Source organism: Taeniopygia guttata, chromosome 2 (genome assembly GCF_048771995.1).
Source record: "Taeniopygia guttata chromosome 2, bTaeGut7.mat, whole genome shotgun sequence".
Lineage (NCBI taxonomy): Eukaryota > Metazoa > Chordata > Aves > Passeriformes > Estrildidae > Taeniopygia > Taeniopygia guttata.
In genome coordinates this window covers 92,136,775-92,154,594 of record NC_133026.1, presented here as the reverse complement: position 1 = coordinate 92,154,594, position 17,820 = coordinate 92,136,775, and the positions used below count along the sequence as shown (strand labels likewise).

General features: G+C 40.6%; 1 protein-coding gene and 1 long non-coding RNA gene across 8 annotated transcripts in view; one reads left to right on the top strand and one right to left on the bottom strand.

Annotated features, from left to right (window-relative positions):
* CARMIL1 (capping protein regulator and myosin 1 linker 1) overlaps positions 1 to 17,037 on the top strand; it is a 194,918-nt gene extending 177,881 nt beyond the window's left edge. For 3 of the 7 annotated variants that reach the window (XM_030265867.4, XM_030265868.4, XM_030265866.4), the window contains 6 exons: positions 268 to 700; positions 5,570 to 5,648; positions 8,438 to 8,671; positions 11,283 to 11,417; positions 13,016 to 13,162; positions 15,985 to 16,614. In XM_030265867.4, coding sequence (XP_030121727.4) covers positions 268 to 700; positions 5,570 to 5,648; positions 8,438 to 8,671; positions 11,283 to 11,417; positions 13,016 to 13,162; positions 15,985 to 16,121 — 1,165 coding nt within the window. In that variant the 3' untranslated portion in view covers positions 16,122 to 16,614. Of the gene's footprint in view, positions 1 to 267; positions 701 to 5,569; positions 5,649 to 8,437; positions 8,672 to 11,282; positions 11,418 to 13,015; positions 13,163 to 15,984 lie in introns of all 7 variants that reach the window. The other 4 variants (XM_030265869.4, XM_030265871.4, XM_030265872.4 and 1 more) reach the window with 4 other exon arrangements.
* Positions 7,999 to 10,005, bottom strand: LOC140682386 (uncharacterized). Its single transcript, XR_012054047.1, has 2 exons — positions 9,868 to 10,005; positions 7,999 to 8,149 (listed from the first exon to the last, which is right to left on the bottom strand). It is a non-coding gene; the product is annotated as an uncharacterized lncRNA (long non-coding RNA).
* Positions 17,038 to 17,820: the final 783 nt, after the last annotated feature.

Genomic DNA, 17,820 nt, shown 5'->3' with positions numbered 1-17,820 from the left:
ACAGCTTGGTTAGAGCCATCTGGTGTTAGAAACAGCTGGATGCCCAGTGCAGATGAAACAACTGCACAAAGCAGCACAGGAATCCTCAAGATATGATCAATGCTGATTGTCCTGGTTTTAATTTAGAGACACCAGGTAATGATTTGGCCTAGGGCAATATATGGGTCATAGAAAACATTAGCTTTGCCTGGAAGAAGTAGTTTGATACTATTTAAGAAAGGGAGGTGGGGAGTGGAGAAAAGTTTGAAATGTCTGTGTCTTTTTTAGGAGACCATCAACTAAAAGTTCAGACAGCAGTGAGCACAGTGAAGCAGGTGATGAGAAGAAGAAAAGGGACTCGAGGAAGAGTGGTTTCCTTAACTTAATCAAATCAAGAGGCTCCAAATCTGAACGCCCCCAGACCGTGTCGGTGGCTGAGGAGCCCTCCTCACCCAAGGTTGCTGCAAAAAGCCCAGCTTTAGACACCAGCAAGAAAGAGGCAAAGCCTGCAGAGCAGAACGGTGGCACAGAGCGATCTGAGGAATTAAAGACGCCGGACTCCCTGGAGGAGGTGCAGACAGATGATGTGGCAAAAGCTGAGAGAGGTGACAGCAAGGGAAGCCCCCAGGGAGGCCGGAGGTATGGTGTGCAAGTGATGGGCAGTGGACTTCTCGCAGAAATGAAAGCCAAGCAGGAGAAGAGAGCAGCCTCTGCTCAAAAGGTGAAGGCAATTTGATTTCTTTTGAGTTATTAAAAAAAGAGCGAAACTGTGCGTCTTCAGGAGAGGTGGTTTGGGACTGCAAGGGTTGGTGGCTGGGCTTGACACATCAGTCCTGCTTTCCAGCAGGATTGTGGTGTTCCTGCAGGAGGACTGCTCTCTGCTGTGGTGGTTGAACACAAACAGCCTGGCCAAGGCAAGGCTGCACATGTGGAGCAGGACTTGCACCCTTGTGCCTGTGCTTTCACTCCCCTCAGGGAGGGAGTAATACCTGCCCTTGCACTTGGTGTCAAACCACCACAAACACAGAAGAGGTCATGTAATTGTTTGCACATATCACAGAGTAACTTGGAGCCAACTAGTAAGCCCAGCTCAGTATCTCCACTCTATATGATATGTGGTTTGTTCACAGTGCATACTGGAATAGCTTCAGCAAAGGTAAAACTAGGACAGGCTTCTTACTGTGTGCCACTTGCACACCAGTACCTCAGGTATGTGGCAGAGTTAACTACAGCGGTGGCTGGCTGTACTCTTCTCTTTCAGACAGATGGAGAGGTCTGTTGTATATTAAATTATATATTCCATGCAGAGAAGTAAAACTGGCTACCAGTCACTGTTTACACTATTTGGTATATGCTTTTCTTGTTGCACTTTTTGATTTTTATGTCCTTTTGTACCACACCTAATTATTTTTATGCCTTTGGTTTATGTATTTTAAATACTAACCATGAAAGAAAACAACCTGTTAAAAAAATTATTTCCAATTTCCTGTCCATATTTCCTTTGCTCTCTGTAATTTTCTCTTCTGTGAAGTGCTGATCCTGGGCAGGAGCTCTGCTTCACTCTCCAAATGTACAGAATGGAATATCCTTGTGTTCCTCCAAAGCATTCTGTGCTGGCCTATTTTGCCTGATGCCCATTTCCAGTGGCCTTCCCCGTTATTATTTGCCATCACTGTCCCTGTCATTTAAAAGGTGTTACCTTACAAAAAAGCTCATCTCATGCTTTGTTGTGTTTTCCTTCCTTTGACACATATACAGTTGTCCTGCCATGACCTAGCAAGGCACCCAAAGTCCATTTTCACCTTTCTTCATAGCCTTACAGTGCTTGCCATGATGTGTAAGCCATTCCTGCAGGCACCAGAGCCTTGTCACAAGCAGATTCAAATTAATGCAGTTGTCTATGGATCATTAAAGGGATCTTCAGTGCAGAAATGATTTTTCTAAAGAATGACCAATTTCTTCCTTTCTCATTGGTATTAAGTAATGCCCATGAATAGTCTCATTGACTTTTAAAACACCAAATTTTCAAATAAAATGCCATATGATTTTAAATAAGAGTATTATGCCCTGCTGTAATGTGTAAAATACCAAGCTGTTCCAGCTTATATGAATTTTTACAAGTGCAGAATTGTGTATGCTTTGTGCTCTTTGGGTTCTTAATGCTTACTATCTACAGTAAGTCAAATCTGGAAGGACATGACTTAAGTAGAATATTAGCATGTGTTTTTTTTTTTAATAAGTGGGAAAAGTAAAAGTCCTCTTCAATTAGTGAGCTTTCATAACATTAATTGGAAACTTTAATTTCATCCTTCGGAAGTAAAAGTTCTTGTTGCCTATTCCAAGGTTTTGGGGTGGTTTTTTTACCACACTTAACTTTTTTACTGGTTGGAAAGGTTAGTTCTCTTATTTCAGGTTTAAATTACAAGAAAATAATATTATTGATCTCATTCTTGTACAATTTTATATTTATGGAATGCAAAACTATGTCTTTATATACATATATAAAAGAGTGACAATAAAGCTGAACAGAAATAGGAATCTGTACACAGCAGAGTACTGAGTTATCTATCCTTAATGTTGCTCAGAGGAGGCAAATTTGAGCTGCCGTTCAAAAGCATTTTTCACATACTTCATCCATCACAATATCAAATAATTTAGGTTTGCACTTTTATTCATGATACTCGTGAAGGTGGAAATCATACAGTATCCTGACACCTGAGCTGCAGAAGACAGCATCCCACTGCTACATTGTTCAGGATGGTTGTGATATCAAGTCCTGTAACATTTTCGAATTTATCAGAATTTCAGCATGATAGAAAATTGTATTTTCCTGTAAGGTACAGATGGCTGCTTATATTCTGAACTATTTTACATGAAAACAAAGCCAGAAGGAATTTACTATTTCATTCATACCCTACCACAGTCTTGTTACAGATAAAAGTGATGAGCAGGTGCAGAGTAGATGGAAAGATGGTAAATGAATTTTTGTTTTCTTTTGCTTAGAATACAACGTGGGAATTGGCACTAATGGTAGAGTCAAGTATTTGGAGATCGTGTTGCCTCGGGGCACACATAAATAGATCTTTTAGCTCCATCTAGTGTTCCACACTGGATTTTTAAATACCTGAGCAAGGCCCACGAGGAAACCATCATTCATAGCCTGTTTTTTTCCCTCTTAGTGGCACCCAGCTCTGCAGTGTTTCCCAGCCTTCACAAATTTCTATTAAAAATACAGCCTGGGTATTATTTACCTACATGATGAATTCACCTGCATTGATCTGACTTCTCAGGGTAAATTTTTGCTGCCAGTGTTTAGTGTTGTCTGGGGACCATAAGCTCTTTGTAATGTGTGTACAGTAGGTAGCCAAACATGCTCACATCCTAATTGCATTTCTAAGTACTACACTAATAGGTGCCAGCACTGGCTTTTCTGCTTGTCTTGGTACATGGTCATATTTCCCCAGTTGTCCCATTACTAGAGAGGGAGGAAGGAACTACAGTGAAATTAGTTTCATACAGTCATGCAGCTCTCCTAAGTAATTTACTGTAGTTAAGTGTTATGTATCTTTCTTCAGTATTTGCATAAGAAAATTAGTTAGTGAAAGATCAAGAGAATTTACATTCCATGAAAAGATTCTTGCAAAAAAAGAGGTGTTTTTTCCAAGGCACAGAAATAAAATCCAGCAAAAGGAGAGTAGTATTCCCTTAAAAAAATATATAGCCAAGACAGTCTTATAGAAAAGCTTGTAACTTTAGGAGATGAACCAGTGAGAATTTAGCCAAAATATCAATATCAGTCAAGAAGTGGGAACAAAAGCTGAGTTTCTGCCCATTGGCACAAAGCCCTAAGGCTTCTTTGGAAGTGACTTTGTATTGCTATGGACACCACAGCTAAATATTCTGGCCCTACAAGTCACAGCATTTCTAGAGTTCATATTTCCAGGAGACTTCATTGTATCAGGGTAGTTTTACAGCACAGCAAGCTTAATGATTATTCTAATAGCTACCTCCTTAATGCAGTGTGCCATTTTAATTGTTCACCTGTTCTTAGAGGGGAGGTTGGGAAATAGCATCACCCTGCCAGGTCTTATGCAGGAACGGCAAATACTCACCATCTCCATTCTCTTTGTTGTATTGAAGAGTGGCTTTGTTTTAGGAGCTGTGAAATTACATGAGCAAAGTGGAGGTATCAGTAAATCTGCAAGGCCAACTACACTGTCTTCTGCATCTCTCCCCAAAATCGTCTTCCCTTGAAATGCACAGGAAAGGCACATGGCCAGCATGGATTTTTAGAGATCATTTCTTGATGCTTGTATTTGAGATACTGCTTTCACTCTAAATACATCAATTTTTCTGTAGTAGATATGTACTCCTGCTATTTGTAATCATTGCCTTCCTTCCTATGTTTCCTATTATCCCATTCTTAACTATGTGCTATACTTAGCAGTCTTTCAGATCATAACCCCCAAAGGGCAGTGATCATGTTTGTACACTGTGTGGCACATGGTGGAGATTTCTGAATGCTATGGGAGGGACAGTCAGAGTTGGTGTTGGAGCAGTAGCAGTGACCTGAACACATCAGTGTTACTTTTGCATGGGTATATAACCAACTCATCAGAACAAATAATTTGCTTTAAGTCATTTGCCACACTAACTGTCTTGAAATAGCAAATAAAAATCAAGTTTGAAGCTGCCTGGCTGCAGAAGTCTATCCCTACTCTTATAATTTAAAAAAAAAAACCACTCACTTTTATCCCTAGTCTTATCTTTATAAGGCTTTCTCTCTTAGTATATCCTGCACCTACTTCTGTGTGCTTTGTGCTTTTTTTGAATCCCCTCATTTGTCCTTTTGTCTAAGCTTTGGTAGCAGGTAAGGCAGTAAAAGAAGACTGGTTCTTTTACAAGTGCTGCATATCTAAACTTCTCCTGATGAATACACAGATGTCAACTTTACTTAGCTATGATGTGACAAAAACCTATTATTGACAATAAAAAACCCTATTAAAAAAACTATTATTGACAGTAGAAGAGAGGCAAAATATCAGCACATAAACCAGAAATTCCCTTTCTTTTGAGGGGACTGAGCACCAAGCAGTGCTGGTGACGAGTAGTTTTAAAAACTTCTCAGTAAATAAGGTCTGTTGGTTTTTAGGGGAATCCTGTAAATATGAGAGCACTGTTTACTTCTGTAGTTGCAGGTTCATCTAAAATAAGAAGTTATTTTTTCTGTGTAGAAGAGCATAAGATCAATTCAACAGTCATAATCAAAATCTGTATCTTCAGAAAAAGGTTTTACTTTCAAACAAGAAACTTTTCGATACAGAGCTATGTTAGGAGACCTCTCACATAGGAGGCAGTGTGTCACTGCAGCTCTGACAGCCATCTGGCAGTTAGGTACAAATCAGGGTAGTTTCCTTCCCACTTAGCTCTCCAAGATCTGAAACAGAGAGAGAGAGAATGCACCATTTCTTTCTATCATTGATTTCTCTGCCTCATGGCTTCCAAATAAGAAGGTTTCTTGTACCAGGACCACCGAGTTGTGTTAATTGCAGATGTGTTACTAATCTGAGAGCTTTTCTCCCTCTTTCAGAAACTTGGGAATGACACAACTCCCAGAGAGTCTTTTGACACAACAATGAGCTCAGAACGACTGGATGGAAGTGGTACAGGTACAGTATAAGTTTCCTGGTATAAACTTCCTGGAAAATGCAAAATGCCTGATGTCCAGAATCTCACTTTCCTCTTCAGATGGAATGTCTGCAATTGATCAAGCAAAGTAGGAGTTTACACTCTGTGAAGAGCATTAGAAACAAGCTCACTTTTTGTGCTGTGGATGACACTTCTTATGAAGTCAGCTCTAGGGCTGAGTTTATGGCTCACTTTTATACTCTTGTTGCACAGGAGAGAAAGTACTTGAGTCACCTTTGGAAGAAGGCTGGCTTTCAATGGGATCAGCAAAGCTGAAGTTCAACCCAAGAGCCAGCAGAAATATCTGTGCACAAAGACGTGGAAGTGCTCAATATATCTGAGGATGGAAACATGACCAGTTTTCAAGCTTTATAAAGCTGTTCATACTGACTTGAGTAGTGCTGACTTTCAGCTGACTCTAGTGCTGTCGGTCTGTCAGCAGTCCTGACTTGTAGTCAATGGCAGCTGGCTCTTCCCACGATTTAACCAGTCTGATCGAAGCCAGGGCTGTCTGCAAAGCTGTGGAGGCCCCTGGACGCTGCTCATGTGCACAAAGCAGCTCTCCATTGTGTATGAAATTGTGTTCAGCCTTGCAGTGCTTACAGCACCAATTCCCTCTGCACCTCATCTTTCCATGCCCTTGTCAAGCCACAGTCCTGGGCCCTGACATGGCAGTGCCACACTGCAGCCACCTGAGGACAAGGCTGACAGACTGGTTTCTATGTATACTTTGGGGACTGGCCAGTGAAGGTTTCAAAAGGAATTCAGCTCTGGTGGTTTGTATTTACTACATGAAAGGAGTGGTCTGAACTAGGAAATCCAGGTCTGATTTCTCAGCAGCGGTAGTATGCTGCAAGCCTGGCACACAGGACTGCTAAAACATACAGAAGAAAGGCTGGAAAAACAGGCTGAAATCAAAATCCAAATGTGGCTTATCTTGATTAAGCACTTCAAATAACAATTTTGAAGTTTTATGTCTTTCTAAAGCTTTTTTTAAAAAGCGTATTCAAAGCATGCCATAATCTACAAATCGGTGCTTTTAAAACCTGCTTGTCTTTTGAGGAGGACCTCATGAACTGTATGTGTCCCCTGAAGACAGCATACTGAAGTCAGAGGAGCAAGGATAGTCTGCACTTCGGGCACGGGTGTAGCTGGGGGTGTCTGACCTCAACTTGTCTCTGGTCGTTGTCTGTGTATATGACACATTTCACCCCCACCACACTGCACTGTGCTTGCCTCTCCCTTTTGGCCTCCAGCTGTCAATTGTTTCCTTACCACTCTTGCTTGAGAGCTCCCCAAGGCTTCTTTTCATTGTTGCAACTACAGTTAGTCTTTGGCATGGGCTAATTTATTTTAAATTACTATGTTCTAATAATGTTAGAAGGCCTGAGGTCAGGAAGAAAAGAAAGAAAGTTAATGGAAAATTACTGAATATTGTTACAGGAGAGCTAAACTAGTGGTTCTGAAGGAGAATAAGTTTTAAGGGTTTTATTCCTTGCTTTGTGTCTGGATGTTGCCTGCTTCTTTTGTATGTACACACACACAGGTGCAGGTGGTGTCCTGCTGTTTCACTTGCAGAAAGAAAGTATTTCATGTGTGCATACACAAACTCTCCCTGTCACGCCCTCACACTCATCTCTATGCACTATACAGCTGTCTGCTTTGCCAGAGTTTAACTCCGGCTGGGCTGGAAAAACATACTGGAGATTGGCTTGCAACAAACTGTATAAACACTCTCCCTCCCTTCCTCCCACTGCCATTAAAATGTCTGTGCTCAGCACTTCCATGTGTAGTTGGCTTTCTGAATGGGAATAGCAGGTAGGTAGGTCAAGTCAGCATCTCTGAGCACACACTTGGTTTTGCTAAGTACCAAGGCTACCAGTCTGCATTTCAGTTAGTCTGAAATTCTCTTCTGAGATTAAAGATGTGAAAACTGCTGAAAGTTGCAGGCTAAGAAACAAGTTCCAGGATTATCACTGAAACTGCTAGATATAAGCCTTTTACCTCCTGAAAGCTGCAGAGTAGTAAAGTAGAACAAGCTTTTTGTTTGTTAGCAACCTGGAGTCCTGCAGGCTTTCTACCAGCTTGCACAGCTAGATGAGACTGACTTACTGCTTGTAAGTCACTGTAAATTGATCTCTGAATACTTTGGTCTTTGTTTGGGATAAACAACATGTTGGTAAACTTACTAATGTGTGGAAAGTGTAGATCATGTACAGTGTTATTAAACAAATCAAAATACTATATAAAGAATACTTTGATCTGGGCTGAGTTTCAAAATCTCTTCTAGAGCTTGCTAAAAGCAACAAATAAAAAGATGTAGCCTGCTGGTCACACACTTGGGATTTATTTTCTGGGCCAGGATTTCTCTGTTGATCTTGGAAACCCAACCTTTTGTCTGTAGAGACACGAAACAGTCAAGAGCGGCTTTTTCCACTGATCCATCACTGTTTTCTCAGCAGGTAGGCTGTGCCATCTGCTCCTAGAAATATGAAGGAGGAATAAAGTCCAGTTAGCCATCATCCCAAATATATTAAAAAGGGCAACATGTTATTGCTGTTCTGGGCAATTGGATCACAAATCTTAGCACATGTCAAAATTAGCAGATTTAGATGCTTTGCTTGCAGTGATTTTGAATAAGACATTGGGGATCCTCTTACACATAGCAGTGCATGTGCTACCTTGTGGTGGTATTTTCCACACCACTATAGCTGTGCATGGAGCCTTCTGTGCTGCAGCAGACTTTATTTTATGTGTCTATTTATTTCAGTGCCTAAACAACAGCAGACCCTTCCAGAGAGTCGGTTTGCATTGAATAAAGGCGATTCCATCTCAGCATCATCAGAAAAAAATTCAAAAGCTGAACCAAAGGCAGAAGCTGGTGCAAAGGCAAGAAGTTCTTCCAATACACCAACTAGTCCAAAGCCCCCACTGCAGTCAACAAAGCCCAGCCTGGCAGGACGACCCACAGTGCCACAGAAACCACGCTCTGCCTCTCGTACTGGTGAGAAGCTCTTCTGGGCGGTTGTTATCCCCAGCTCTGGGTGCTGTTCGTGTGGGCTATGGTGGAGACACCCATTGCCACATCCTGAACGGAAGTTAAATGGAGAGGGACAGGTTCTTCCTTGCCTTGATCTTGACTCGCATCCTTTTTTTCCACCTCCTTTTGCCCTAATTCAAATAAATGTATTAAAATGGTTTAATCTGTGATCCTCCAGAGTAAAGTGTGAGAAGCAGTAGTGGCAGTGGCAGAGCTGTTTTAAGTTAGCTTGCTTTCACAGAAGAGGTGAGCATGGAAAGCTACTTCAGAACTAAAGCCCTATTGTAGTAGCACTGAAAAATAAGTGTGTTTTCTCTAAAAACCTGGCTCTATATACTAAAGTCCTTGGGGTTTTGTGGCAGGCTGCTTTTAGCCCCTCAAGCAAGTGCCTGTTTCTTAATAACTTGCACAAACCTGCTGTCTCTTACTTTTTCCTTGTTTAGCCTTTGTTTATTTCCTTATTGCTTTTGACTGAAAATAATTGTAACTGTGCTTTTATAACCCTGCAAGACTTCCTCCTGCCCAGATATTATCTTAAGGTAGTGGAAAATGTTTCAGCAGATCTCCCATGCATTTGTCTGCTGTTTAATAGGCCAGTGTCACAACCTCTTCTTCCCAAAGTACAGCTGCTGCAACTGAGGCAAATTAAAAGCCAGTTACAGACTTCCCAAATATCTACAGCAAATATAGCTCATTAACTGCCAGGGAGTGAAAAATATGAGCATGGCCATCTGTAAGAGCTTGAAGCCCTCTTGACTTTTCCCATAATCACTGCTGACCTTAGAATGATGTAATTTCTGATAAGGATGAGGAGTCAAAGGGATGTTACAGCCTCCTCCCTGCCCTTAATGTGAAACCTGAGCCTTCCTTAGTCTCTGTACTCCAGTGGGCAGAATGTTGTTCGCATATAAAATCATCTTCAGATTTTAGGTGGATTTACATTTATTTTATTGACCCTTTTAGAAACAGCCATCAAAGTAAGGGATGTCAGGTAAGTTGCTCATGAAGGTGAATGCAACAGGGAAGGCATGGATTATTTAGTGGTGCTTAGTCTGTAAAACAGGCAGTCAGGAAGACCTGAGCCATCTGTTTCTGCCAGCTCCTATTTCCTGCAGAGGGAGCACACTGTGGATCTAAACAAGGGAGTAATTAATACTTACCCATAATAAGCCAGCTCTTTGGTCGATAGTAAAAGCAGCACAGCTATGTTGCAGTCTAACTTCTGTCCTAGTACTTGTAGTAACCCACTGCCTAAGGATGCCCAGGCAACGTGATGAAGAAAACCAAGCAGTCGTCCTTTCTGTGTTCTTGCTCTCGTTGTTGTTTCCAGCAGCATGGCCACAAAAACTAGCAAATTTTTTGCTAAGTAATCTGGGTGCAAATGAACACAGCTCGGATGTCCACAAATTGTCAAAGACTGAAAGTCTATATCTAGCTGTGTTTGCCAATCACTGTGCTCCTCCTTGTGTTGATATTGCTTTCCCAAGCAAGTGACCTCACAGGCGTATCAAATGCATGGAGAAGGTCCAAGAATTGTTCTATCTGTTTATACCAAATTGTATTTGGGAAGCTCATCGCTTTCCTGTGCTGAAAGTGAAAGAGTTGACTCTTTGTGGTGTCTCCTTAGCAGAGATAAATTTTGATTGATTTCTAGTATGCCACTGAATTAATTATTTTTGCAAATATGCAATACAGATGGTACTCTGACTTCCTTTTGTTCTTCTGTCAATGCTAAACTATCTTCCTAGTTCCTCTGTTATGGACACATGTCACTGTTTATTTCTTGAAAAGGAAACTTAAAAGCAATTTAAGTAATCCACTGTGGCTGTACTTCCCTACTGTCCTAATGAGGCCTGTGTAGTGTAAAACTGAAAAGGTCTTCCTTTAAGGACTGTAAAGATGTTAGTCAACTTGACTTACATAATCCATATCCATCCAGCCTTTTAGACAAACAAGATATCCACATGGTTTTAAACTATGGATTTGAGTTTAAGTTTCAGATTATCTCACAGTCCAGAAGATGGAAGTATTTTTTTTTTTAGCAACTCTTTATGGATGTCCTTGTGTTATGTGCTGGGAAGTTATTCATGGAAGTACAGAGTTTAATAATGCTTTTTATGTAACTTGTTTCCCTGATTCACTTTTGGACCTTGTAATTGTGAAACAGGACTTCTATTATGTTTCAGGACAATAAAAATATAATGAGAAGAAATATTTCCAGAAATCCATCCAAATTTTTTTTCAGATGTTCTTTACAAATTGCTACTTATGTCTTGCAGGTAAATCACATGGTCACATCAGATTTCTATTTAAACTACAATGGCAGCACACATGAAAAATGCTGGAATTGAGATCTTCTCTTTGACTGTTAAAAGTCTTTCACCTGGACTCATGTCCATACAATTTGTTTACATACAATGTAAATTCCTGAATCCTTCTTTTTCTGACACAGGTTCTGGCTGTTTCTTGTTTGTGTATTGTGTTGAGGTTTGGTCCATCATAAACAACTGTTTCTGTGAACTTTAGTGTAGATATAATTTTTCCTTCTTACCCTTTTGGTTTTGGTACTCCACAGAGGATGCTCCAGAGTCTCCTTCCGGCCCCAGTTCCCCAAAAGTTGCCCTGCTCCCACCAGTGCTGAAGAAAGTTCCTTCTGATAAAGAAAAGGATGGTCAGAGCAGCCCCTCAGTCAGATCATTTTCTCAAGAAGGTAGGAGTATTTGTGTAACCTGGTGTCTTCTAGTGGAATTTGATGTGTCAATGTCTCCTGATCTGTTTTGACTTGGAAAGGGAGAGGATTATGCAACTGAAGGTGCAAAAAGCAAGGAAAATAGGTGCAAGATGCACCTATTCAGCATCTCATCCACATATCTTCCTTTGATCAAATCAAATAAACAATTAATCCCTGGGTATTAATAATGTAACTAAACACTTAAGGGATTTATGTGTTGTGTACATTTATGGTTGGTTTGGTCTGAACTAAGATGCTGGTTGATATCGGTCACACAATAATGTGAAATGCAGCTCTGTGGTTCAGCACGTTTTCAGGAGAGCAGCCATACCTTTGATCCTTGCAGCCAGCCCCCTGCTCTCTTTGTTTTCCTTTCTGTGGGATCTCTGCATATGACTGCGTTCACCTCCCCATCCTCAGGCAATGAGTTTCTGTGTGCCAGGGCAAGGCTTGGTACCTATTATCTTTTATACACAACAGTAGGCTGCTCTCTTCTCTTTGCTGATTTTCATGTGTGCACTGGATTTCTGCTTTTACTGATGCATTTTCATGCCCAGAGTTGATTCTTAAAAGAGCTCAAGCTTTCTCTGATAGCATAGGGTATGTGGAGAAGTAGTCACAGGAATGTTGCTCATCATGGTGTCAGCTGGCACAAGTGATAATGTTTGAAATCTGGGGGTGAAATGTCTTCCTACCTGGGTCTCTCCTCAAGAAAGACATCTAGGGTGGTTCCCATCGTTTAAGCTGTGAAACAAAGTCGTGCCCTTTCACACTCTGACAGTGGATTTTCACAGCATAAAATGGGAAAAAAGGAGTTGAGGCAGCTATGTAATGCTGGGTTGTGAAGACTGAGAAGTTCTGCTGCCTACAGAGCCCACTGTCATTCAGATGATCAAGATTGCCAAAAGCAGCAGAAGTCAGGCACTGTGCTTTCTTCCTCTTTGCTCCCTTAAAGCTCTCCATTCAAACACAGAATTTTCTATCCGGCTTTACATGGCACTGTACATATTTAATCAATAATAGTTTAGACTTGCCAGGTCCTTAAGGAGCTGCTGGGCTTTGCATAAGGTTGTTTAGGAAAGAGTAAATTCTGTTTATTTTATTTTTATTCCTTTTCATGTTTTCTTTTTTATTCATTACTGTCCTACTTCCTCATTTAGCCATTCCTCTGTCCTTGCTTTCTGCCTTTCTTCAGGCTAACATTTTCAATTTATTTCTGCAACTGGTGAATCACTGCAAATCTGTCCGAGTTAGTAACAAAATTATATCTCCTGTGAAATAAAGCTACAAATTAGATGATACTTGATTGTAAAATTTCTTTATGTTGATGATTTTAACTATACTTCATGGGACAATCTGAAAATATACCTCATTGCACTGCATGGCTGGGAAATCAGGCTACATTTACCAACACCTCAAGATATCTGGACTACATTTAAACAAGCAACTGGCATACTGATTACTACTCTCTGAATAATTGATTAAATGGGTTGGATAAGTGAAAATTTTCATACTACCTTCTGTATGTGGGCCTACAGAACAGCTTAGGAGTATAAACGAATCCTTTTCCTTGCTAGAACAAACAGGAGATTGTCAAAAAAGAGATGCAGCTCTTGACTGTGCCAAGCCATCTGGCAGCGTGAAAACCACTCCGGGGCAGTATTCTACCAGTGCAGAAGAGGAAGCTAATGTGCTTGGGCAGAGCATGGCACAGCCAACTTCTGGTTAGAAGTTTTCATTTTTCATCAAAGTGGAGCTTGATAACTGGCACTAACAATTGTTAAGAAATGGTAGTAACAAAAAAGCCACAGAAGAGTGTGGGTTTGTCACTACAAGAAGGGTAAAAATCTCATGGGGTTCTAATCATTTTTCTGCCCTCATTAAATTTACATGGCATGAAATAATTTGCAGATAAAACACGTTTTGTGTATTTTTCCTTTGTGTCAACTCCAGTGGCCAGTCCCGTATAGCACATGCAGCCCCTCTGCAGAAGAGCACTCACTGCAATCTGTGACTGCTCAGTGCAGCGACGCTGGTATGCTGTAGGTATGGCTGCAGGCTGCCTGCTGCTTGCTGTGTTTGCACACCTGTCATTTCTAAGATTGTGCACTTTAGTGTTTCAGAAAACATTTCAGCTTGAATATTGTTAGTGCCAGTTTCAGTGCATCACTCAAAAAACCATTTGAGAACTGGGTAAATCAGATTATTTATTGCTACTTTGACTTTCAGTTGCAAAAGCAAAGAAAAATACCACCTAAAGAACCCTAGCCCAGCACTGTAGGTCAAAGGAGCAGCTTTGACTCACAGTGAGCTTATTCAGTAGGCTATAAAAATGTTCATTTCCTTTATGTGCTTTTAAAATATAAAAGCTCCTGTTCTCAAATGGTACATGTTTATATGTTTCTTTACCTCTTAAATGGTTGGTTTAAACAGTTGTTCAAAATTATTTTTCTTTCTAAAGTATTTTAATTGTTTATTTGAACATCTCATGCAATTCCATTTACCCACAGTTTTTCTGTTTATAAGACATCACATAACCCTTCCTTAGCCCAAAAATTATCCTTTTTGTATTGTAGAATCAGACTTAGTCCATCCAAACCGGGAAGGTCCCCTCCCTACCATAATCAAATTATTATATTTTAGTTCGTTCTGAGATACCTCTCTGACAAAGTAGGTTTTGCAAGCTGAGATCCTGCCATAGACTGCTGCAGGTCACCTGTGTTGTACGGTTCAACATCGAGGCAAGGGTAAGCTCTTCTGGCAGAAGCCTGCTTGCATTATAAGAACTTAAATCCCTGATACATCTTTCAGTCATTTATGAGGCAAGCTACTTGCCTATATTTATCAGGCAATAAACTAAAATGGCTGCTGCAGGATGTGTTTTGGGTTTTGTTTGAAGAGTCAATGAAGGCCAGACAAAGGCCAGGTAATTATTAGGAGGTACTGGTATCAAGAATGAGTCAAAAAATTTCCAGGCACCTCTTTCTTTGAAAAGCAATGGTGTTTTGGAAGGTAGAAATGCCTGAATATTTTTTACAGGATAATCCTCTCCAGTTCTATGAAATGGCTTTAAAAACGTCTCTCAAAATCCCTTCCTGTTTCCCAACTTGTAATGCTACGATAAAAATGCAGTGAGTGTGTAGCTGCTGGCCCTTATTTCCTCACATATTTCAGCTAGCACAAATGAGAAAACAGGTATTTTGGATTCAGGAGAATTATTTGTCTGCCTTGGGATCCCTCTCTGTATTCCCCACATTCCTAGCAGTTTGTAACACAGCCTGCCACACTTGGAAATGGCCACAGAGATGGTCAGTGGCAGGCTGCTGCTCTGGCTGGAGCTGCATACTGGGGACAGGGCGGGCTGTCCCTTGCAGTGGTGAGGCTGCAGGTGAGTGGTACGTGGGGAAGGAGAGGTGGTGCTGCATGGCCACAGCAGCTCCTGGTGCCTTGTCAAAGACGTATTCACAAAAGTGGTCAGGAACAAGACTCATTGTGAACCAAGGCAAACCATCCCTACCCGAAATGGTGGAGCAAAGAAGGTCTTGCAATGACAACATCTAATTTTGTGGGAGTGAAGTGAGGTGATTTGCATCAAGGTCACATTTAAGGGCCACTGTGTGTTTGAAGTTTCACTTCAAGAGGAAGTATGAGATTTGCAATGCTATCAGTCCTTGGGTAAGGTCACCCTGGTTGATGTATATATGGTAACAAGATGGTTATCTTGTTACCATAGCAGTTGTAGGCCGCTGATTAGATCAGGAATCTCAACAAGGTTTTACAACCTTCTTTTCCAATTTATTTTGAAACTTACAGGTTTGGAGAAAGCCCTGGCTTTATGGAGATTTCAGAGTGCTGGGTGAACAAAATGTGTACTGTTTGCATTTAGATCGTGGGAAGTGAATATGGCCTCCGGCTTTCCCCATTGCCAAGCACAGCAAGGTGCAGAGCCATGGGTGTCCTTCTTATCAAGGGACAGAGAGGACATTGGGACTTGGCAGTGTGGTGGGGCAGGGAGAAGCAGTTTGGGTAACTTGGATGCTGAGGTGAATGTCTGTCCTGTTCAAAGTTGCTGAGTCAAAAAGGAGAACACAGATGTGTCCTGCTAGGGAGACAGGCCTGCCTGAGGTGTGCATCACTGGTCTGAGGGGTGCCCAGCAGGTACATCAGCCTGAGCAGTCAGGAGTGCACTCTCTGAGATCCATCCCAGCTGGAAAAAAGAATGCTGTTCTGGTTTGGAAGTGGTGTAGATGAGAATAAAATCTCCAGGCCATTTCTAGCGGTAATGTTTATCCATGTCACAGTGAAATACTAGGTGTCATGTTTCAAGTTTGCCTGCTTGCCAACCAACAGTGGAATAAAGCTTGCTCAAACTCTCACCTTTTTCTGGCATGAAGAATTAATGGACCTATGCTACTCCTACTAGTGCAAATTAATTCAGTGGTATCAGGATCAGCTCCCATGTGCATTAATGACTTTTTAATTGTTATTTTTATTTCTTCCTTTCTCTTCTGCAAACATTAGTAAGCCCTGTCTCTGTTTCATGCAGCTGCGAAAAGAAGCCCTGGGCAGCAGGCTCATGAGTTCCAGGAACTGAAGCAGAGGTCCTTAAGTAAAGACGGCCATCAGGGAAGCAAGTCCAGTGACTCTGGTGAAGAAGCAGATAAAGATTTTATTTTTATTTAGCAATCAGTACAAGTGCTTTGTAGCGCAAGAGCTTTTTATAACAATCGGGGTTCAGCAATCAACAGTCCTTTTAGTCAGCTGCTCTTTCACCACAGGTACATTTCCATGCAGAAAACCTGATCTTCCAATCATGATTTACAGTATGCCTGGCATTGATTCGGCCTTTAATTTCTGGTCTGTACAGTGCAAGGCATTCCTTTCCATGCCTTTGCCTAAAGCCAGCTATTCTTTCATGTATTCTACTTGAATTTCTATGAAGCAGCTACAAAGAGTGCCCTGCATTAGGGCATTTAGAAAGTAAAGCAAATTAACTGGACACTGTCTTACACTAATACACTGTACAGCAGGTAATGTGTTGTACTGCTGAATGTAAATGTGTCATATCTGCACGTGACTTACCTATAAATATATTCTTGCGGTATGCAATTGCACATTGTAATTATATTAAAAGAGCACATTAATAAAATAATTTGTATAGATTATATATATTAAATGCTTGGGTATGGTTTTTACATTTTCCCATAGGGACCTTCTTTCTTCCTGTTCTCCTACTGTACATAAAGCTCCAACGCTTACATTTGTGTACTGTCAGAAAGCACAACAGAGAAGGATTTGGATTATGTATAACCATGGTATGCTTCCACATTCGTATATTAATGTATATAGTTGATTGGAATGAGGGCAATTGAAATTTTATTAATATTGGTGTTTTCTGGAGGCCTTCCTTGGTTCTGTCTGCATATTAGCTTCCTTTCAATGTGTAATTCTATGAGAAACATAGTTCAACATCTGTAAAAACATTTCAGCTTTTGAGGGAGGGGATGCAAATTTCACGGCTACCCACTTACATTACAGGTTGAAGGGATTTTATTCATATGTATATTTGTAACAATAAAAAATGATTTTACAACTGAAATACTAGTCTTTGTTTTTACAGCACTGTTTGTGGTCTGGTGATCTCTGATCTTTGAATGCTGGCATTGGTTCACATAAGCAAATTGTGTTAACACAAAACTTGTATAATTTTTCAGTTTCAAGTAAAGTGCCTGTTCCAGCTGAAAGAGACACATACACATCATAAAACTGTTGAAGGAAGATCTCTTTACTAAATTCTCCTCCCTTGGAATCTTCAGCAAAGTAGCCTTTGTGTGAGCCAAAAACACCTGCTGTCTAAATTCTCAATTTTGGTCCAATAGGACAGAATAAAATTTGTTTGGTAACTCTCTACTAAGAGAAATTTCTCTAGCCCTTTTGTGGCTTCTTGACTGGACAAAAGTGCTCAGATATCTGTCTGATGACCTTCTGTTTGATCCCTGTGCGTGTGTCTGCTGTTGCCACTTCTCCTATTGCTCTATAAAGGGCTGCTAAGTCAAAACAAAACATCTTAGAAGCACTTGGTAGATGTTTACATCTCAAAAGTAGGCTACAAGGTAGTGGGAAAGAGGTCTTGAAGGCTTGGAGGCTCCTGCCTGGGGTTTGCCCTGACTTGAAATTATGCATTTATCTAAAATTATTAAGAATGAATCTTCATATATTCACATATATACTTTTGATTTATTTGCCATCAGTAAGAACAAAAGACAAATTGCAAAAGAAAACTTTAAATAAAAAGAAAACTTTAAACTGTATTATAAATGAAAATTAATTTATTAATAAACTGCAATTTTTATTCCTATAGGTCATAGAAAAGACAACTGTC